Below are 23,815 nucleotides of genomic sequence, written 5' to 3' on the forward strand. Positions count from 1 at the left end.
GCAGAAACAGATGCTCAACGTTCTTTAGCAGCTTTAATAAGCGAAGCTATTTCACATTCATCCAGCGCCGACAGCTGCTCTGCTGCTGCTCACAACCACGGTAAAGCTATTTTCCCTCATTTTGTTCACAAGACGCCATTTTTAAGAGGAATGACTGGACTGGCGCCCCTCCCCCTCCCACCTAATAACACACACACACACACACAACACACACACACACCACACACACACACACACAACACACACACACACACAACAACAACAACTACCACCGCCCGCCACCATCCTTCTCTCTCTCTCTCTCTCTCTCTCATCTCTCTCTCTCTCTTCTCTCTCTCTCTCTCTCTAATCCCTCTCTCTTCTCGCTCTCTCTATCCTCTCTCTCTCACACACACACACACACACACACAACACACACACACAACACACACACAATTTGTCATGCACGGCAAAGCGGTGTGTTGTAGTGTTCTAACATGGTAGAGGACTGTAGAAAATGAATCTAATGAAGGACCTCAGCTTCTGTAGCCAGTTTGTATCTTTCTGTAATGAACTGACATGATAAATAGCAAACACACAAGTTGCAACATGTCTGACATACTCCCGATCCAAGTGAACACACATATACTCCATTAGGTTGACAAATTACAAGAAATTATAGAATGGCAGGTGGAATACATAATTCCTCTCATTTATTATAGTTTTATATATACATATAGCCCGATTTTTTTGAACAACCAACATCTTTTATAAATGTATTTTTTTTCGCCCCTGCTCCAGTGTACACAGCACAGTTGGGGTGTACAGTACAACCATCAAAAATGAACCCCACCCTCAGCTGCGCCCACTTAATGCCTCATGTGTGTAATGAACATGCTACAGGCAAGTCAATATGCACATCATATGGTCAGCAGTGTCCAGCCAGGATTTGTGTTTTAATATCACTCATAAACACAATGTATTAAAAAACCAAGCATTAATTAAAAGTCACTCAAACCACCATAGCCCATCAGGCATTTTAAAGTGGTTCTGCCAGCAGTCTCATTCCTCTCCAGGATCAGCAGGCTCTGATGGCGCACCCCTGTGGTCAAAAGAGAAGAAGAATCTTTGTAAACATTCTTCTGCATGGTAGTGTGATCCATGAAGGTCCAACCATTTTTGTTTCTAGAGAAGGGCTCAAGCATCACATAGAGAGGGCTGCTGGTGTTTTTATGGAAAAAAAAAACATGATGGTGAAATATCCAAGCTGCATCTATCTAATGACAAACATCTACCATAATAGGCACTGCAGTAATAAAAAAAATAGATGGGCAATGCAAAGAAGTTAAATTCATCAATAAGAGATGTTCAGAAAAAATTAATGGATCACGTTATTTTCTGAAATAATTACGTACTTCTTAACTGGTGTAGTATTTCTCTCCTTGCTTTTGATATTGTGGCTGACCAATGTCAGACCTTTGTTAGCTGCTTTAATTGTTTGTCATTAATATGTTTAGGAAAAGCCAGACATCATTCTGAAGGGCTGTTCACTTGCTTCACAAGAACTAGTTGAAGACAGAACAAGAGTACTGCTTAACCAACATCCAATTACACACAGTTTGTCAAAATGTTGTTCCATCTTGTAAACATGGGTGAATTGTTGCAAAGAACCATTTTAGACAGACAGAGTTCCAAGGGAGGAGGCGTCATGATTTATGCCAAGGACACTTTAATTGTAATGAGATGCGTGTTACAGATGAGAATGGATTAGAATTTCTTGGACTAACCTCTTTCCTTGTCACAGCAAATGTCTTTTATTCTTGTAGTTGTTATAGGCCTCCTTCATCGAATGTAGATTTTTATGAAAAGCTGGAAATTTTATTGAAAACATTCAATCTTACAAACGAGGTGATAATAGTGAATGACCTAAATGTTAATTGGTAAGTTAACAAGTTAGGAAAAAAATTGATAAAGGTTATGGGATGATATGGATAGGCCCAGGTAATTAATGGGCCTACGAGAATTACAAACTCCACCAGCACTCAGATTGATCTAGCTTTTACTAGTAGGCCAGAAAGGATCTTGAAGTCATACAGTATGCTCACAGGATTGTCTGATCACAATCTTATATGGTCACAAGAAAATTAAAATAAAAAGCACTTCAAACCCTTGGCCACCACTGAATCTATAGGGTACCAAAACAGGAAACAAAATTCCAAGATTCAATCCAAGAGTAAACTGGGATGAATTACTCGCTGGCAAAAATTTTAATGAGGATTGTTCTAAATTTCTCCACAAAATACAACAAATTATAATACAATTTACACAGATATTTAAACTCAAAGCTAGGAAGAATGACCTTCCTTGATTAAAAAATCTATTTTGAAACTGATGAAAGAACGAGATTACTCTTGAAGTTATCAGTCAAATCAGGACATAACAGGACACCATTTCATTTCATTGAGAAATAGGCAGTGAAAGAAATAAGAAAATCTAAAGCTGAACTTTCTTATTACTGTTTTGAATAGTGCAAGGGGAAATTCTAAAATAACCTGGAATAATATTGAAAAAACTATTGGGTGATTCCCCAAAAAACTAAACAAAACTAATGCAAATTCAATTAAATGGAAACATCCTGACGGAACCTCAAGTGATGATTGGTGCTTTTAACAACTACTTCATTGAATCTGTGTCAGAAATCTCTAAGTTTACAGTAAACAAAGGAAGGAATACCCTGCATTGTCTGGAACGCAGTCCTTTAACATTACAAATATTCCTGAGATCAAAGTTATCGATTAATTCAGTACTCAAAACATCTTAAACAAAAGATGTTTTTGGACTGGACACGAAACATGCTCAAAGATCTAGGTTCAGCTTTCCACCACCCCTATTGCCTCAATCATTAATCTTCAGTTTCATCTGGTCACTTTCCAAAGGCCCAAAAATCTGCTATGTCACCCCTGTTTTTAAATCCGGTGACTCAACTTCTCTGCATAACTACCAACCATAAGCATTCTTCTGGCCATTTCCAAAATTGCACAAAAATGGGTGGCAGAGCAGATTGTTCCATCACTTAACAGCAGTTCCCCCTCTCTCCATGCCATGCAGTTTGGTTTCAGATCCAGCCATTCTACTGAAATGGCGACATGCCTCTTCACTGAGAAATAAAATCCTTCTCGATTAAAAGTGGAGTTGTATGGGCGGTGTTTTTGGACCTCAGGAAAGCATTCGATACAGTAGATCACTCTGTTCTTCTACCAAGCTCTCAAAATTTAACTTCTCTCACAACGCTGTGAGCTGGATTGAATCATATCTTGCAAGATCAAACACAATTTGTATCAGTTAACAACTGCGGATATGATTCTCTTAAGCTAACCTCCAGAGTCCTCAGGGATCAATATTAGGCCCCTTTTATTAGTCTTTATATCAATGATTTGCCCACTGTTCGTCTTATGCTGAATGCTTAATGTATGCAGACAACACGGTTTTCTTTGTCCATGGTCCGCTCCAAAGACACTGTTGCTGCTAAACTTATTAAAACAATATCCTTTGTCACAACTCGGTTGCAGAAGTGCTGTCTACAGCTAACATTTCTAAAACTGTAGGCATGTATTTCACCAAATAAATAGTGTGAATATCACCTGACCCTGACATACATGTTAATGGAGAAAAAATACAAATTGTCAGCCAATATAATATCTTGGGTTAATAATAGATTCACAGCTTTCCTTTAAAGCCCATATCGACAATGTGAAAAAAATCAGGTTAAATCTCGCAAATTTTCATGGCATTCGAAATTAAATGTCAACTGAAGCTGCAAAAATGTACATGCATTCAATGATTTTCAGTCACTTCAACTTTGCTTAAGCCAGCTGGTCCCAGGCTGGTCAGAGTGCAAAAAAAACGTTGGAAGTTTTGTATAAAAAGCAATGAAAGTTATGGATAAAAAACCTAGGCACTATCATCACTGTGCAATTTATTAAAAAATACAGTCTTTTACACTGGGACAGTCTTCACACATTTGCAGATTTAAATTTGACTTATAAAGCATTGCATGGTTTGGATCCAGATCCTCTAGCAGAGTTCATCAGACAAAGAAACAGCTCTGAGCGTGTCACTCGAGGCTCTATCAGAGGTGACTGTTCCATTCCTCTGCGCAGGAGCACTTTCAGTAAGTCGGCCTGGTCAGTGAGGAGTGCTAGTCAGTGGAACACAGTACCCTGAGGAGGTTAAACTGCTTACACATACAAGGTCTTCACAAAAAATTGAAAATGTGGCTTATCAACACCTACAGCTGCCAACACTAAAGCCAAGTCTGTTGTGATGTTTTGATGTTGTGATCAAATGTTATGTTGTGATATGTTGTGATGTATCATTCTCTCTTAATTGTATAGTAAGTGTTACAATTACACCTATATATTATTATATAGGTATTGTGTGTCGTGTGCTCTCTTAACAGTTTGTTATGTATATGTTATTTGTTGCATTAGTGCCTATCAAGTGTCTAACCATGTTTTTTCTCTTGTAGATGTATGTTACTGCTTTTTTACATTATGGCCAGGGGACTACAGATGAAAAATAGCCTTCTGACTAATTCCTGGCTTTTTTTAATCATGTGTATCACATGTTTTATGAAATTGTATTGTCCCCCTTCAATAAACTAAAACTTAAAACTTAAACTGGCATGCTCACCTGACATTAATCCCACTGAGCATTTGTGGGGATGCTCTTGGGTGTGCAGTTTCTGCCAGAAGCCCACAGCCAGCTAATCCTTGTGAACTTGACCAGTTTTTAAGAAGGAATGAGCCCCAACTTCCCAAATGCACATTACACAATAGGGAAGAATGTGCGCTGCAGATCGGCAGCAATCTTACAAGCAAGGGGAGGCCATACACATTATTAACGGTTTAGTGTCCTATAAGAACTTTTGCCAATACATTAAATATTCAATTGTTTTAATTTAGTATCACTCAGAAGACTTATTACTATGGCCAAGGAACCTTGGCAGAATTATGTGACAATTGTCGTATGTTGTCCTTTCATCTGTTAATCTGTCTTTCTGAAATGCGCACATTACTAAAAAATGAAATAATGGATTTGGTCAAAATTTTTCAGTGAAGGTCAGAAATGACACAAGGACCATCTGATCAGATGTTGGCAGTGATGCCCGGTTATAGTCTGGATACACGGATTTGATAAAGATTTCTGTATCAATGTGAGATAGTGGCACAGTGTCACTGTAACTATGACAAAAGTGAACGCTACATCAGCTGCCTGCTGACAATCACATGATTGCAATTCTACTACACATCGACCACTACAGACTTATCGGGACTTATTCATCAGAAATGATAAACAACTGAGCAGCCTTGGCGGAGTACTACACTCTCGGAGTGCTTTTCTTCTTAGCAATTTGATCGAGTCAATAAATTGTTTGTTTTATAGTATGATTTTTTAGCACTTGTGATCCAGTCAAAGTATTAGATATAAATTAATTCTTGTTGCACATTTCTGATGAAATAGCAATAAACACATTATTGTGTATTCAAACACAAATGGTACTGTATTATGCAAGAATTGTTGTCTTTATGCAACCATAACTGCAATTTTCCATGAAACTGCTTGTAACCAACATTTTGAGCAACAATGTATATTTTTTACTAGTTATGGAAGAAAATATTGTATCTGAAAAACAAATTACCTTTGAAAAAAGTTTTGTGGTTATCTGTTATTGTTATGCTGATGACACTCAGTTGTATTTATCTATGAAGCCAGATGAAACTAATCAGCTAGCCAGACTGCAAGATTGTCTTAAGGGCATAAAGACCTGGTGACCTGTAGTTTCTTGCAACTCAATTCAGACAAGACTGAAGTCATGTATTTGGCCCAAACATCTCAGAAACTCGCTTTCAAAGCAGATAGTTACTCTGGATGGCATTTCTTTGGTCTCCAGTACTACTGTAAGGAACCTCTGAGTTATTTTTTGACTAGGACATGCCCTTTAACTCACACACAAAACAAGTCTGTAGGACTTATTTCTTTCACCTGAGAAATACTGTAAAGATCATCAACATTCTGTCTCAGAGTGATGTGGAAAAACTAGTCCATACATTTGTTACATCTAGGCTTGACTTGATCAGGATGTCCCAATACCTCTCTGAAAACCTACAGTTGATCCAAAACGCTGCAGCGAGAGCATTAACACTAGTTAGCAAGAGAGCTCATATTTCTCCTATATTGGCTTCTCTTCATGACTTCCTGTGAAATCTAGAATAGAACTTAAAATCCTTCTCCTGACATACAAGCTCTTAGCAGCCAATCTCCATCGTATCTTAAAGACCTTACAGTACCATACTATCCTAGCGAACTCTTAGCTCTCATATTGGCAGGCTTACTTGCAGTTCCCAGAATTTCTAAAGTAGAATGGGAGGCAGGCCTTCAGTATCAGGCACCTCTCCTGTGGAAACCAGTTCCCAGTTTGGGTTTCAGGAGGTGGGCACCACTCTCTATTTTTAAGACCAGGCTTAAACATTTCTTTTTGACAAAGCTCATAGTTAGGGTGGACTCGGGTGACCCTGAGGCGGTCAGTTGGGATCCGCATGTGCAGGGCACAACTGACTTCTTCTCGGATCCCTTAGTTATGCTCAGATTAGGTTGCTATAGGCCTTGGCTGCTGGGAGATCTCTCTCGATCCACTGAGCCCTTCTCTCATCACCTGTGTATTTACTAAAAACATTATTGCATTGCGTTCACTTTGTTCCCCCTGTGTCTTTTCTTCAAGTGTCCTTGGGCTCAGAGCTGGATGCTTCTGATCTGTGGTTGCTGTCCCTCCACTGGCTTAATCTCCATCATATCCACTGTGGGATGCTGCTGCTGACTTTCCTCCAGCCCACTGCTTCCAGCTGTCCATTTCCATCAGTTACTCTGCATCACCCTCACTGTACTTGATATGCCATCTACACACTGTTTACATCTTACTACAGCTATATATGTAAGATTTATGCAACCTTACAACCATAAGAGTAAACTTATAAATCAGTTTCAATGTTGGCTTGTGCTTTGTTTGTATAACTATTTATTGTTATCATGCATGTATCCCCAGTGTGTGTTATGTGTTTCTTGTCCTCCATGTCCCTCTTCTCCCATCCCTCTCCCTTGCACTCCCTCACTCACTCTAGCTCTTCCGTCCTCTAACCCAGCCGGCCAGCGCAGATGGGTCCCCCATATGAGTCGGGTTCTGTTCAAGGTTTCGTCCTGATAAAAGGGAGATGTCAGGCTGGCAGTAGCCGGGCCTGGTTAGTTCTTCTCTCCTCTCCCTCTCTTCTCCTCTCCCTCCTCTCCAGGATCTTAAGGGAGGCTGACAGCGGCAGTGCGCTCATTCTAAGTATCAGGTGCAGGTGGAGAGTGCATCCAATCAAGCCCTCTTCACCACAATATAAGCCAGACTCTTCGTCTCCCAGTGCCGGATCGTTGCACAACTTGTAATGCCTCTCATGCTCACGAGGTTGTTCCTCGTGTGGCCAACTTATACTCTGACTTTCTACTCACTTCCAGGTTTGGATTCCTCCTGACCAGCCTGCTTACCGGTACAACCTCTGCCTCTGCTGCCTTGCTGAAGACGCCTCCTCCATCAGGCTCTCTCTCTGCACCTACCTACCAAGCCGCATTCCCCTGAGATCCTCACCTGCCAGCCCTGAGCCCAGTCCGAGCACTCCATTTTAGTTCTCCATAGCTAAGTCTAATTGTCTAACTCTTTGTACTTAGTTTCAGCACAGTGTGCTCCGTCTCAGAATTGGAGTTTTTGCTCTCCTAGCTAATTAATTCGTCTAGCTCTTCGTTTTCAGTTCAGCAATAGTTTACTTTGTCTCCGAATTAGAGTGTCTCAGCCACTTGTGCCTCTGCTTTTAGTTGTTCACTGGTTATGGAATTTCTGAGTTACTGAGCTTTTGCTAATGGTATTTTGGTTCTGTTAATAAACCCTTTCAAACGCACTCACTGTCTGTTGCTCATTTCCTGCACCTTAGCCTGTCTGTAAATCATAACAGGAGATTTCTTGCCACTGTCGGTTAGGGCTTGCTTGGGGTTCAGGCATATGGATTCTGTAAGCGTCTTTAGACAATCTGAATTGTAACTGGTGCTATATAAAATAAACTTGAATTGAAATGAATTCAATTCAATTCATTCAATTGAATCGGCTAGTGCGGACTGATTTATTTATAAAGCTGGAGAGGTTTCAGTTTTTTCACTTGCTGATTGATTCTGATTCATTAGTATTGTTGAAGATACTCTAATTTACTAAGTAGGTACAACAGATTTTTGTTTATTGGGATATGTGGCTCTATGGCTCAGTATGTGAATGAGTTTTATTTACATCTTAACAATTTCATTTAGCCGACGCTTTTGTCCAAGCAAGTACAAACAAAACAGAATTCGAATAAGGAAAACTGTAGTAAGTGCAAAAGTGCTTCAAGTGTGATTGGTCAAAGGTGTTGCCTCAAGTTGCAGAGGAATTGCACCCCATCCCCCCCCACACACACACAACACACACACTTTTTTTTTTTTTTTTTACTTGTGCGCTGGTCAAATGCTGGAAGAATGAGTGGTCGGTATTATATTATATATATATATATATATATATATATGTGCTTCTGTTTAATCGGGTTAAACTTGTTACAACTTGGAAAAATCAATCTGTTTCTTTTTCAGTATGGTTCTAAAATGCACCTCACATGTGCCCTTCTTTTTGCAGGTTTTAGGATTGTGGACCACAGTCAAGACTGGCCTGGATCCATGTAAAATATACATGCATAATGGAGCATCTCCTTACCCTGAATAAGGTGGTGGCGGGGCATCATGCTGCCCACTGCGACTCAGAGCCTCATTGTAGCTGGGCAGACCCGGGGCAGTGATCCCAGACAAGGGCACCATTTCTGGGGCTGGACGTAAATCTGTTGCCATTCTCACTGGAGCTCTAGAGCAGCATGCAGGACAACATACAGAAATCAAAGCCAGTTTAGTTCATCTATAGCTAATCAAGAGTATTGCAAACATGAATGTGTTTGTAAATGGGCAATTATTACACTGTTACCCTCCTGATCACTTGGCAGTAGGTTAGACTCAGACTTACTCTCTGAGTTTTCATTAATATATTGCAATTGTAAATGATGAAAAAATAAATATTTGTTTTTGTTTCGTTTACTTCGACAACGTCTTCTCTGCATAGTGAAAAGAATAGTTGGTCAAGCACATTAAAGAAATTGTATGCTGGATGAATACAGGGTTTTGAATAAGTTGAGGATATGTTAACATTAGAATACTGGAAATTAGGTATTTCCATAGGCTTTGTTCAAAATAGCCACAGATAAATATCTAAGAAAATCTACAAAGAAATTTAGATTTTGACTCAGCAGTGTCAAATGTGTAAAATTACTTTGTTAGAGAAGCAAACCCGGGAATCAGACAGCGTCATGCTGCGAAACACTGGCTTTTCTCCTGGAGGATAGTTGCATTTTCTTCTTGTTCACTGACTGTCTTCTTGCTGTACAAGCTAAGATGAATGTACCAAACCCCCAGGTATCTCTGTAGGGCATTTAACCTTCTCCAACACTGTAGCAGTCTCTAGAGACTAACATAATATTCATTCTTAAAGTATAGGAATTTCAGTAAATGTGTTGATTTGTTCTCAAAAACATTCTCACTGAGAAGATTTGTTAGGGTTAGACAATGGTTCAGGCATTTACTGAGACATAAAATTTATTTCTTGAGACATAAGCCTCCATCCCCAAATTTCATGGCATGTAACAGTTTGAGCTATGTGTTTGTTGAGGGCTTAATGGACCACAGTCACCATTTTGTTCCATATCTATAAGTTAGCTTGGTAAAAAAAAAAATCCAACAATTTCCACATCAGAGGAATTACTGGCTGACTCTGTCCATCTTGTTCTTGGCTTTGTAGCAGTAGATCCCCAACACGTGGCAATAACAGCAGACACTAATACAGCCAGAATTCCCAGCACCAGCCTGACACATCCCTCTGGTGAATTTGCTTCAGAGACAAACATCATTACAGCAATCACAGTCTCAAACTAGTCAGTAAGCTAGTCAGTCACTCATCCCACAGCTATGACTCCAATCATACCTGTATTCTGTGTGCTTAATGTGCATTTGTCATCAATGAAACAATCAGTGTAAAAATGCAACTGCACCAAATTATTTCTTTTTCACATCTCCATGCAACACAGTATGTTACGCTGTAAATTCTCGGTCCTTGCAGCATGGTAAGAATGAGATGTCATCTGCTGACAGTCATTATATTCAGGAGAACAGCTGGGGATTTGGAGCAGTAAATAATACAACAAACATAGGGAGTATATCGTTAACCAATTAGATATAATAAACAAAACATGAGCAATTTGGAAGTACTATGCTGATTATAATGCACGAATGCATGTATTGTCACACACATATATTTCACTGTGAAAACACTCCACTCAGATGAATGAGCCCAATACTTAGGCTAACAGAATACAATAATGGAAAATATTAATCTTTAAAAGTACTACCTTGATTGTCGACATATTCGGCCCAAAATAATTCCTAAAAATATAAGCAAAAAAAGATTGAATTAGGTAGCTTCAGTAAAAGAATCCTCCTCAAGACTATTTCCCAAACCAACTAAATGCTTTTCGTGTTAACAGAAATACAATGTTTCAGTATTTTGGAAAGTTATTGTTAATTGTTGTTGTTTCTTCCACTCTAAGGAGAGTGTCTTCAACAAAATTCTTGACACTCATGTCTATTCAGGTAAATTAAAAAAGCTGGAGGATGTTGTACTTAAACTGATCAGTGTAGTGACAGTCACCACCACCAGCATTACCGTCTGAGTGTTATCCTCAAAAAACTCTCTGGCCTCCTCATAGGTGCACTGCTCTTCCAAGCACTCCCTCTCCAGATTGTCAGCTACAACCAGCTCAAAGTCCCAGCTGTTATAGAGCAGTGAGCGAGACAGGAATGATGCTGCTGGCTGCTCTTCCACAAACACTGGGGTTCCTGCAGGATGAATGGCATTTTTACTCAGAAAATATAGTGAAGTTCAACAACAATCCTCATACACTGTGACCTGATATGAAAATATTACCAAGAAATTCAGTACAGTCAGGAAATAGCATCAATTGTTTCAACTCAAGAATGTAACTATATCTTTGCAAGTAAAAAAAAAAAAAAAGCATACACTAGGGACTACTGGACTTGGGCCCGTGACACAAAGCAGAGAAGTCTGACAATATTGAAACAGGGTTAGTTAGGCAAATTAACTGAATGTGTTGCCTTCATAGATCTCAGATGATTACCATTTCAAAGCTTGTGGGCCACTTAAAAAAATTAGAAAAAGTCAGTCAGTATTTTAAAGTATGATTACGATAAAATAATAATAAAAACAAATGGTAAAATAGCCTGAGGAGAAAATGAATGTGTGAAAGGTGACGTAAACTAATTTCAGTGTATTTTTGCTAACATCGGAGAGCAAAATGTCAACCTATTATATCCTTTAACTTTCACAAAGAGATATCTTTTAGTTGCAATGCAGAACCTGAAAAATAATATGCATGCTATATGACCAAACCCCAATTATCAGTAAGATCTGAATGGAACATGGCTTTGTAATGACAGATATGTTGAGATTTAAATTTCAAATAACTAAAGATTTCATTTAAAAAAAAAAATCATGAGCAAGGACCACATCATCAATGATGAACACACAATTATTTATATCCATCCATTCTCTATACACCGCTTTATCCTCACTAGGGTCGCGGGGGTGCTGGAGCCTATCCCAGCTGACTCGGGCGAAGGCAGGGGACACCCTGGGTCAGGTCGCCAGTCTGTCGCAGGGCTACATATACAGACGAACATTCACACCTACGGGCAATTTGGATAACCAAACCCATCCAGCGAACCATGAAAAAACACAACATAAGCACCGCCATAAAAACTGCGGTCAAGCCAGCCGCCTGTCGTTTCTCCATAGTCAAGTCAGCCGCTCCTACATTTTCAGTGCGCTCTTATCGTCAGCTTACGGTAAATGCACGACCGATACGCAGCAACTATTTCCGGTTTAAAAAATAAAGCGCTGCATTCGCAGATGTATATACAGCGATGTTTAAGTAACTGACTCAACTGTTAACTATCGAATTGTACGGCTAATATTTACACTAAATAAATAACTTGAAGTATAAAGAAGCAAAACTTGTTTATCTTCTGTCGTCTGTCTTCTGCCGGTCTTAAAAATTGTGAATTGAAATAAAAAGTGATGTGTGTCATCCCGGTGATCTATTAGTGTGATAATAAATAAACCTGAGTCGAAAGTCACATGACTGGACCGTAATGAGAAGACATGCTGATATTTATGTAAAAAAATGTTTAATTTTTTTTGTTTTAAAAATCTTTTAAGCCAAACTATTATTATCTTTGGCGTATGCTGACCAAGGTAAGGTAGCATTGCGATTCTGCATTAGTTTGGGGTCAATAAGTCACATGACCTGTGAGCTATTGAGCAAAAAGGCTAAATTTACTGTAAAAACTGTTAAAAGTCAATAATGACCTGAAATCAAATAAAATTGGGCGTATGTTGACCATCCTTAGTAGCACTATCATTCTGCACTGGTTTGGGGTCAATACGTTACATGACCTGCGAGCTATTGAGCAAAAAGGCTAATATTTACAGTTTAAAAACTGTTAAAAATCAATAATGACCTGAAATCAAATAAAAATTGGCATATGTTGACCATCCTTAGTAGCACTATCATTCTGCATTACGTCAGGTCTTTGCTCTGCTTTTTCTGCCTCATGTAAGTTAACCTTTAATTATCAATGAAATAAGTATCCGATCGACTGAGCCCGTAACACACGTGCTGCTCAATATCCAGAACACCATTCGGAGTCAGAGTTGTGCGATGGGTCGTTTGAAAAAAGGCAGAAAAAGGAAGAGCAAAGACCTGACGTGACGTTATGTTACATTATGTTATGATACATTACGGCACTCAAATATAGGGATTTGTAGTTCATAGATTCTTTGTCACACTTAGAAACATTGAATGAACATTTGGACACAATTAATATGTTTTGTGAATTTTTCATGTATTTTATACCGTAATTATGAGCATTACAGCTCTATAACTCCCAGGTCATGTGATCTTTTGGCTAAATAGATCTAGACCTGGTTTATTACACAGACTTTTTTTATTGCTTTTGGACATTATTAATATTTTTTGAGTTTTTAATTCATTTCAAAATGTAAATATTAGTATTTTACCTCAATAGCTCCCAAGTCATGTGACCTAGAGACTCCAAATCTATGCAGGATTAGAGCATCTCATAGAGTGATCAAGACACAGCACTTTTTATTCCATCTGGATACTTTGCATATTTTATATTGATATTTAACTGTAAATATTAGCATTTTGGCTCAATAGCTCCCAGGTCATGCGACCTAGAGACTCCAAATCAATAAGGATTGACAGGACTGTAAAAGGTGATCAAGACACACCAGGTTTTATTACATTTGAATGCTTTATGAATTTCTTATTAATTTTTTACAGTAAGTATTAGCATTTTAGCTCAATAGCTACCAGGTCATGTGACCCAAAGACTCCAAATCTATTTGGGATTATAGTATGAAACAGACTGATCAAGACACACCACTTTTTATTCCATTTGGATACTTAATGAATTTATTAATTTTTTACAGTAAATATTAGCCTTTTAGCTCAATAGCTCGCAGGTCATGTGACTTATTGACCCCAAACTAATGCAGAATGATAGTGCTACTAAGGATGGTCAACATACGCCAATTTATATTTGATTTCAGGACATTATTGATTTTTAACAGTTTTTTCACTGTAAATATTAGCCTTTTTGTTCAAAAGCTCACAGGTCATGTGACTTATTGACCCCAAACCAGTGCAGAATGATAGTGCTACTAAGGATGGTCAACATACGCCAATTTTTATTTGATTTCAGGTCATTATTGATTTTTAACAGTTTTTTCACTGTAAATATTAGCCTTTTTGCTCAATAGCTCACAGGTCATGTGACTTATTGACCCCAAACTAATGCAGAATCGCAATGCTACCTTACCTGGTCAGCATACGCCAAAGAATAATAAATAGTTTGGCTTAAAAGATTTTAAAGCAAAAAATTAAACATTTTTTAATGTAAATATCAGCATGTCTTCTCATTACGGTCCAGATCATGTGACTTTTCGACTCAGGTTTATTTTATTATCACACTAATAGATCACCGGGATGACACACATCACTTTTTATTTCAATTCACAATTTTTAAGACCGACAGACAGACAGACAGACAGATAGATAAACAAGTTTTCAGCTTCTTATACTTCAAGCTATTTATTTAGTGTAAATATTAGCCGTACAATTCGATAGTTAACAGTTAAGTTGAGTCAGTTACTTAAAACATCTGCGAATGCAGCGCTTTATTTTTTAAACCGGAAATAGTTGCTGCGTATTTACCATAAGCTGACGGTAAGAGCGCACTGAAAATGTAGGAGCGGCTGGTTTGACTACGGAGAAACGAGAGGCGGCTGGCTTGACCACAGTGCCATAAAACCACATGTAAAACTTCGACAACTACTCGTGCACCCAAAAGACAATATCGAGCAGGAAAAAAAGTGCAACGTAATTTTCGAGATACCATGCAACTCTTGTAATAGCACATATATCGGGGACACAGGGAGAACATTTCACACAAGGAAAAAAGAACATCAGAAGGAATACGAAAAGGAAACAGCAACACGACTCACAAGATCTCAGAAGGAAAAAGCACTACAAGAAAATCTCAAATCTGCAATATCAGAGCACTGCAAAAGGAACAATCATGTTATGAACTGGGACGGGGCAAAAATCATCGGAACGGAATAAAACAGATTGAAACACTGGATTAAGGAGACTATGGAGATTAGGAGGCGGGTGGAGAGGGCCATGAACAGGGACGAGGGGGGCTTCATGCTCTCCCACACCTGGGACACCCTGCTCCAGATGAAATAGGACGGCAGGGGTTGCGGAATGCCTGGTGGGATGGTCAGGTCCATTGGGCTCACCACAATATGCCATTACGGCGTGGGCATGGTTGGCCCAGCAAATCTGGCAACTCTACCGGGCATGCCGCAAATGCTGGCTGTCAAAATCTGCCCGCTGACACGTCACACGCTGTCAGTGACACGCTTCTGATGAAGGCAAGAGCTTTCGCCAAAACTGTCAAGAAAGGTAATTACCATCTATCTCTTCACGTTATGACTGAACAAAAGAACTCAAAACTACAGCTAGATACTGTTGAAGCTGTTCCACTGCAGAGGGACCAATAATGTGCAAAAATGGATCTTAATCATTCCTCCTACCAATAAAAGGCCAGTGATGACTACTCGGTAAATTGTGTGAATGGCTAAAATGGTTGGACGCCACCAGTCATGTAGCAGAGAACCACTTTCTGGCATAAACCCCCAAAAATCTACGGAAGAAGCAGCAATTGTTTAGAGTTGAAAGTTGTCTAGGTGTGGAGATGGTCATGTAGAAGATCACACAATTTAAGTTGGTGAAGGTGAGGTGACAAGGGGGTACTGAGCTTAATAAAAACTACTTTGGGATGGTTACACTGTAAACTGGAGGTGACGAAGGAGGAGATATAAGTAGAAAATCATGGAGGAGATAGACCAGATTTGGCATTTGTGAATATTGATTAAGCTGACGCAAGGCTTTGAATAACAAATTGAACAGTTTCGAGCCACTCTTGCAGCCAAATGTGAGAATTATTAGACAGTGTTTAGCTGAAGAACAGGTTCAATAAATGGGAAGGTAATTTGTGGAACTGGCAACCCTGAGCTGAAAGCTGCAATTTGAGGCAGTGGGGAAAAGTGGTTAAATAAGCAGTATGTGCAACTGGCCGCCTACCTGTAGTAGCTGTAAAAGGAGGAAATTCATGAAATTAGGTAAATCTATAGGCTAGTAAACTTGTAACACAGCACTAACTGAACCTGGTTGCTGAAGAGGGAAACAGAAGAGTGACTCTGGCATACCAGTGCTTATAACAAAAGCATGAAATTGCTGGAATAAGGGGACAGGACAGGGAAATAAAGCAGTTTTATGAGAAACGTTTCAATTACAAAGTTGGTTCAAAGTGGAGCAACCAGTATAGGAACTTAAGAACTGTGGACTGTCCTTTGTTTTTTTGGTCAGAAAGAGAAACTTGCATCCAGTGTCAGAAGTGTGAGCAGAACATTGCTATTGTGGGGGATAGAACTTAAAACTGCTTCCTTCATCAACTGTGACCAGTAAAACCCAGTTCAGTATTAAAGGTCGTGCTGTAACCACAAGTAGCTGCAAATGAATAGAAGTACTATACCATAATATAGTATTTGTACGCAAGGGTCTGCTGGGATCTGAGCAAATTTCTTCATCTGCAGTCCATGTAAACCCCTCTATGGATAACTGTGTACAGCCCAACATTTTTGTCTGTGTCAGCTATGCTACACATGCACGAGGGTGAATGCTTGGCCATTGCGGGCAGGCTTTATTTAACATATAATCTTGCAATCAACAAGGCACAACATTTTAATGAGACCCACTGAGTTAGTGAGTGAAAAGAGTGACCTGCTTTCTGAGCAAGGAGGAGAACTGGGGAGTTAAAACATACCAAAGCTGTAGGAGTGACAGTGTTGAGTGAGTGATTGTGCAGATGAACGAGAAGTTCAGAAAGACTCTCAGTCATGATTTAACAAGAGACCAATAGCTTGGTCACAAGACTTATTGCTAATATTTAGCTTACTGCTGAACTATTTCAAAGCATTGTAACGCTTCGTAGCTAGGCTGAATTTGCAAATATTCCTAATTCTGTTCTTTCTAGTCTAAAAGAACGTTTCAGATATAAACATCCATCCTATACACCGCTTTATCCTCACTAGGGTCGCGGTGGGGCTGGAGCCTATCCCAGCTGACTCGGGCGAAGGCAGGGGACACCCTGGACAGGTCGCCAGTCTGTCGCAGGGCTACATATACAGACAAACAATCACTCTCGCTTTCACACCTACGGCCAATTTAGAATAATCGCTTAACCTCAGCATATTTTTGGACTGTGGGAGGAAGCCGGAGTACCCGAAGAAAACCCAACCCACGCATGCACAGGGAGGACATGCAAACTCCATGCAGAAAGATCCCAGGAAAGCCGGGACACGAACCAGGGATCTTCTTGCTGTAAGGCGAAAGTGCTAACCACTACGCCACTGTGTAGCCCTCAGATATAAACAGAGCAGTGAAATTCTGGGTGCTGAAGGGGCTTGTACTGTCACCTCACAGCTGGTCTGACTCACCAAATGTAAGATGTGGGAATGAGTTACTGTACATTTCATGTGGCTTTGTCCTTCTTTCCTGTCTGTGTTACCATTTTCTTTGCTACGGGAAACGACGACAACAACGTCCGAAGAGCATCCGAGGGCATTGAAAAAAAATCTGAGGATTTGAATCATGCAGTAAGACAGCCTTTTAGTTTTTCACGGTTGACCCTGCATTTAAATCAATGTTCGCCTGCCTGCACATACATGTTCCACCCATAGACTGTATATAAAGTCTATGGGTGGAAGTCTGTATATAATGTCTATGGTTCCACAACTATGTCACTCGTCACTATTTTGAGGGAACACTGAAGATTGGTTTATAGAAAGGCAAACAATTCAAAGCTGTTTTTCTGCCTATTCCAGAATTATATTGTGGCTAAGTTACACAGGCATGTCATTGGGAAATGACCAAATAAGTGAATCCTTGGAAGCGAGGGAGCGGAGCGACCGAGCCGGGGGAGGGTTTGGCATGCAAGAAACCTTTGAAATTTAAAGGCTGAAATGGTGCATTCTGGTGAACTCTGACACCTAGAATTCTTTAAACATGAAGGCTTAAAAAAATGTCTGTATGGGACCTTCTAGGCACCCCCAAAAACAGCACAACGTCATGTTAATGTGATGACACCAAATATTTATACTGAATTCAATTTGAATGAGCCACATGAAGTCATCATACGTGTGCTTTTCCGATCGACTATGGGAGTGAGCTCTTCTGTTGAGGAACTTGTGGGCAATGCCACTGGGTTGTTGCAAGCATAGACATAATAAAGAGTAGACGCCACATGAACCGCTACTGTCCATTGGGCTGACGAGCGGTGGGGTCGCCATCTTGGTCCGGTCAGCCGCTCCATTCAGCGCTGTTTGACAGCGCATTTAATCCATCTTAACTCTGAATTTAAACTGATTTTTCACGCGTTTTTTTGTTGTTGTTTTTTTGTTGTTGTTTTTTTGTTGCTGCAAACATCATACATGTAGCTATGATACAGGACAAATGGTTCGGCGTATTTTAATATTCATAGCGGGAATAATAGATAATAATAATAATAGGTATAGAATATTCTGATATTAAGCTCGACTGTAGACAGGTATTTTTGCAAACACTGTAAACACACACACACTAATATATGTTAGAGAAGCAGATAATGGCAGTAAAGTCAATTATTTTTAATAATTTGAAGAGACAATATATGGTTACTATATGTACATATATAAACAAAATACTGACTAATGAACATTTCTATATAAAACTATATACATATCTATATTATCATTTTCTGATATATCTTTTTAATATATATGTATGAATTATATTGATAGTCTATATATGATTTATATAATAATTTTCTCTGATATATTGATTATATTAATACTCCATCTATGATTTATATATATTCATTTTCTCTGATATATCACTTCTATCTATTGTTTTATATAGAAATATGTGTTCATTAGTCAGTATTTTGTTTATATATGTATATATAGCGTAATCATATATTGTCTCTTCAAATTATTAAAATAGGCTAATTGACTTTACTGCCATTATCTGCTTCTCTAACATATATTAGTGTGTGTGTGTGTGTTTACAGTGTTTGCAAAATACCTGTCTACAGTCGAGCTTAATATCAGAATATTATATTACTGTTAATCCCGCTATGAATATTAAAATACGCCGAACCATTTTCCTGTATCACAGCTACATGTATGACATTTGCAGCAAAAAATAAAAATAAAAACACGGTGAAAATCAGGTTAATATTCAGAGTTAAGATGGATTTAAATGCCCTGTCAAACAGCGCTGAGTGGAGCGGCTGACCGGACCAAGAGGGCGGCCGTATTTCTCGCTGCGCGCAGCCGAGCCGACGCGTCTACTCTTTATTATGTCTATGGTTGCAAGTACACACTACTGATCCCGTATGTTTGGGTCCTGTTGTCGCGTCTCTTCCGCCGGGTGAAAATGCTGGGCATTTGGTGGTTAGAGCGCTTTCATACAATTTCCTGGCATGATTTTTCGTTTTCATGTGGTCTATCAGCGCTTGGCATCCTCTGTTGCTGTATTTTGTCTCATGTCGCACACCAGCTACATCTAACTTTCGATAATGCTCTCCATTCTTGTTTCCAACTTGTGCTTTTGCCAGCGCACTGTTGACAACTACGTGCGATCCAACCCTATACCCCTTACACCCTATATTTTTTTTCTCATCGAATTTGGGCGATTCACGTTGGGTCTCAAAATTGAATACTCGATACGCGAATTTTCGCGGATCCGCGACCAAATAACATGCCTGGTTACACCTGTATTTTCTACAGAATTGTCTGTCATCTGACTGGTACCTTTCTGTGAGAAAGTTTGCATTTATTTCATTGACTTAGAGATGGCTGTGCAATTCTCCTCCCGCAATCCAAAAACATGCTGAGGTTCATTGGTGATTCTAAATTGGCCATATATGTGAGTGTAAGCGTGCAAGGTTGTCTGTTTCTATGTGGCAGCCCTGTGTTGGACTGGCAGCCTGTACAGGATGTACACTGCCTTTCACCCCGTGTCAGCTGGGATAGACTCCAGCGTTGCCATACATGGTGGATGGACAAAAAATTAATTGTCGCTTTTGCCATCCATGTGTGTGGGGTTTCTCGTTATAGATGTCTACAGCAGAAATATGGCATGCTGTAATTATAGTGTGAAATATCTACATTTAATTCTAATTCTAAATAGTCTTTAATTCCATCAAGACAACTACAGTGTCCTTTTAAAATGTCTTAAATTAAGTTTCAACAAGTCAAAATTACACTGGAGTACCTGAAGTTGGAATTCTATCTTGTATACATGTATGGTATCAAAAATAATGCAGAAAATCTAAAGCTTTCAGTGTCTTGAATTTCTTTGGCTGCTCCTTTCAAAGCCTATAGGAGTGGAGGACAAAAGAGGAGGCATATTTTTAAACAGATGCTTCTGTGAGAAAAACTTTGAAGGTTTCGTGCAAAGGAAAGGGGCGTACAGATTGGATTAGTGGCCTAAAAAAAGGAGTGGTGAGAAGAATTTTGAGTAACAGGTACAACTGATCCGATGGGGTGATAGTGGTGCGTTAAGCTGCCTGATGGTCCCTTGGTGATCCCAGGGTCACAACTGTCTTTGATTATGGCAGTTGTTTCCGAGTTTTCCTGAACGGCATGAACAGGATCTGCCGAAGCCAGGTCCTTGTGGCATGGCTAATACAATATTGATTAGCCCATGCCACATCTTCAAGGGACTAACAAGTCACACGAAGGGAAATTTGCAGATGATGAGCAAGAGGTCCATGGTGTAGCGACGGAAGAGAAATAAGTAAATTTTTGCCTGATAGAATGGCAGACAGCTGTTGGGTGATATGGCATTCTGAAAGATGTGAGCATGGTACACTAGAACTAATAAGTGTGCAAGGCAGGTGAGCATGTCTGACCAGTAAGAGCAGAAAACAGAAGTGTTTGAGGCATGGTCCTGTTCCTTAACTGCCTCAAACTTTTGACCTACTTTGAATGAAAAATAATTGTTGGGGAAAAAATATGTTGTGGGTTGTCTAAACAGTTACTCAGTACTTTCAGTACTTGAGTAGTCTTTCCACAAATACTTTTTTACTCTACTTGAGTAATTTTTGAATGACTACTTTTTACTTCTACTTGAGCAATATTATTCTGAAGTAACATTACTCTTACTTGAGTACGATTTTTTGGCTACTCTGTCCACCTCTGTGTAAAAGTACCATGGTTTCATTTTCTTCTTATAATCAAATTCATAAAAGTGAGGTACACCTGTGACAATACAAGATGCTGAAGTTTTGGTTATGATACAAATTTCCTATAATGACAGCTTTTGTTTTGGTAAGTGCAGCGTGTCTTTGTATGAACTGACTTTAAGTGAGAAGAGTGTTGCTTACCTTCTTTGTGTCTGTAGGGGACAGAGCAGTGGCGGTGTGCAACAAGGACACCAGAGGAATACACACACTGAAAAGGCTGCCATTGAAGCAAAAAACTACACAGAAAATGACAATGAAAACCTTTTGTGCAAAGTATTCTCGCACGTCTGGACACGATCTTCTCATGCTGAAGATTAACCTTTAAAACTCACCCGTCCAACAACCATGTTGCCCAACTTGGCTGCAGTGTGTACCATCTGTAAAAGCCTTCTGGAGTAAGGACACCCCTTATTCTTCTGGATTTGTAGTATCAGGAAGCAGCAATATTACCTACAATGTAATTTCCTTATGCTAAGTGTGTTATAACTGCCAGGGCACAAAGTGTTGTTGCTGTTTTCCCTGAGAAATGACACATCACAAACCTGTTTGACAGCATACCAGTTGAAGGAAGGAACCTCCACTAATCTGTCTGTGTGTCGGTCTGCTCACTGTTTACTCTATTACTCTTAACTGCTGTTTCACAGAAATGCTCTCACAACACTATAAATAATAAAAAATACTTTTTTATGTTAAAACGGTGTGATTTCACGTTATTGCAACATAAGCTTATCACATTAAAACAAACTTTTCATAGCAATATACTGTTTTTGTTATAATGTGAAACATTTCACGTAAAAGACAAAAACTTCTATTGTTCTGACCTGAAACCGCTTAACTGACATGTGTAAGAGCAGATAAACTGAGGGATATTGCTCATTTACACAAGTTCATTAAGTTGCACTTCTAACGAGCACAGTGGATGATATTATGACAAGGATGCATACTCAGAGAAGGATTTTAAAATGGCATGGGGCTGTACAGAAGAAAGAGTGAGTCCGATCCCTTCGAGGTAGCATCATTTTCATCGATCAGCGAGAAGGGCACTGGGGGCTTCATGAATGCATGACTAGTAGCAATATTCAATAAATAAAAAAAAGAGACTCATGAGCTCTCAACATAAAAATACTCCTAGTAGAAGGAGACAGGGTAAATCTTGCCACCAACCCAATATGTATCAACATGCCACAGCCTAAGGGACACTAAATGAAATAGACATACATACATGCTTATGACTATGGAGTCATGGGAGTGCCACAATAAAATATAAATCTGTTAAAAAATAAGGTAATAAATGTGTAAATATAAAGATAGATAAATAAATAAATAAATAATAAAGGAATAATGTGTAAAAATAAAGACAAATAAATAAATAAATCTGTTCAAAAAGGAAATAAATGTGTAAATATAAAGAGGAATACATACAAGAATAAATAATTAATTAAAAGGAAAATTTGTTTTTGCTTTTCCCTTTTCTTCAATTCTACAATTTCATTTAGCAGACGCTTTTTGTCCAAAGCGACGTACAACACAGCAAGAATTCAGACATAAGGAAAAACCTTTAGTAAGTGTGATTGGTCAAAGGTGTAACCATCAAGTTGCAGAAGAAGTGCCAACCAACCCCCCCCCCCCCCCAACACACACACACACACACACACACTTTTTCAACTTTGTCAGTGCTAAATAAGTGCTGGGTTTTGGACCACCTGACTTATTCTACCCCTAAGGTTGAGTCGGATTAAGTGCCTAGGAATTGAGTTTTCAATTGTCTCTTAAAAGTAGAAAGGGACTCAGCAGAACGCACAGAGTTTGGTAGTTTGTTCAACCATTTGGGAACAACAGAGGAGAAGAGTCTGGCTAGAGATTTCGAGTTGTGCTGGGCTGGAAGCACCAGGCGTCTCTCACATGCAGAGCGAAGTGGACGTGAAGGGGAGTAGACCTGGATCAGGGAATCCAGGTAGGCTGGGGCCGTTCTTGTAAATGTTTTGTAAGCCAGGAGGAGAGTTTTGAATTTGATTCTGGCTGCAACTGGAAGCCAGTGAAGGGAGATGAACAGGGGAATGACATGAGCTCTTTTGGGCTGGTTGAAGACCCGACGTGCAGCTGCATTCTGGATCATCTGTAGAGGTTTGACTGTACTGTACATGCAGGGAGACCCGCCAGAAGAGAGTTGCAGTAGTCAATGCGTGACATCACAAGAGCCTGAACCAGAAGTTGTGTGGCCTGTTGGGTTAGGAAGGGTCTGATCTTCCTGATGTTGTAGAGGGCATAACGACAAGATCGAGAAACTGAGGTCACGTGAACCTTAAAAGTCAGCTGGTCATCAATCATGACAACCAGGTTTCTGGCTGAGTTTGTGGACACGAGTAGGCTCGAGTGAAGTTGGACACTGATCTGAGGCTACACAGATGGACAAGATGGAAAGACCATGAGTTCAGTCTTAGACAGATTTAGCTGAAGGTGCCGTTCCTTCATTCATGTGAAGATATCAGCCAGACATCCGAGCTGAAACTGTTGTGTCGTCAGGTGGAAAAGAGAGGAAAAGCTGAGTGTTGTCAGCATAACAGTGGTAGGAGAAGCCATGGGAGCGGATCACTGCACCAAGTGAGGTGGTGTACAGAGAGAAGAGTAAGGGACCAAGCACTGACCCCTGAGGGACCCCTGTTGATAG

General features: G+C 39.5%; 1 protein-coding gene across 1 annotated transcript; it reads right to left on the reverse strand.

Annotated features, from left to right (window-relative positions):
• Positions 1 to 655: 655 nt before the first annotated feature.
• Positions 656 to 21,989, reverse strand: prrg2 (proline rich Gla (G-carboxyglutamic acid) 2). The gene is given in 8 exon segments (XM_051941516.1): positions 656 to 1,081; positions 8,807 to 8,950; positions 9,899 to 9,950; positions 9,953 to 10,024; positions 10,813 to 11,028; positions 21,289 to 21,383; positions 21,480 to 21,508; positions 21,969 to 21,989. Coding segments are annotated over 8 exon segments (669 nt in total). The 3' UTR covers positions 656 to 1,041.
• Between the last annotated feature and the right edge of the window lie 1,826 nt (positions 21,990 to 23,815).

The sequence above is a fragment of the Acanthochromis polyacanthus genome, chromosome 21, assembly GCF_021347895.1.
Source record: "Acanthochromis polyacanthus isolate Apoly-LR-REF ecotype Palm Island chromosome 21, KAUST_Apoly_ChrSc, whole genome shotgun sequence".
In the NCBI taxonomy this organism is placed as follows: Eukaryota; Metazoa; Chordata; class Actinopteri; family Pomacentridae; genus Acanthochromis; species Acanthochromis polyacanthus.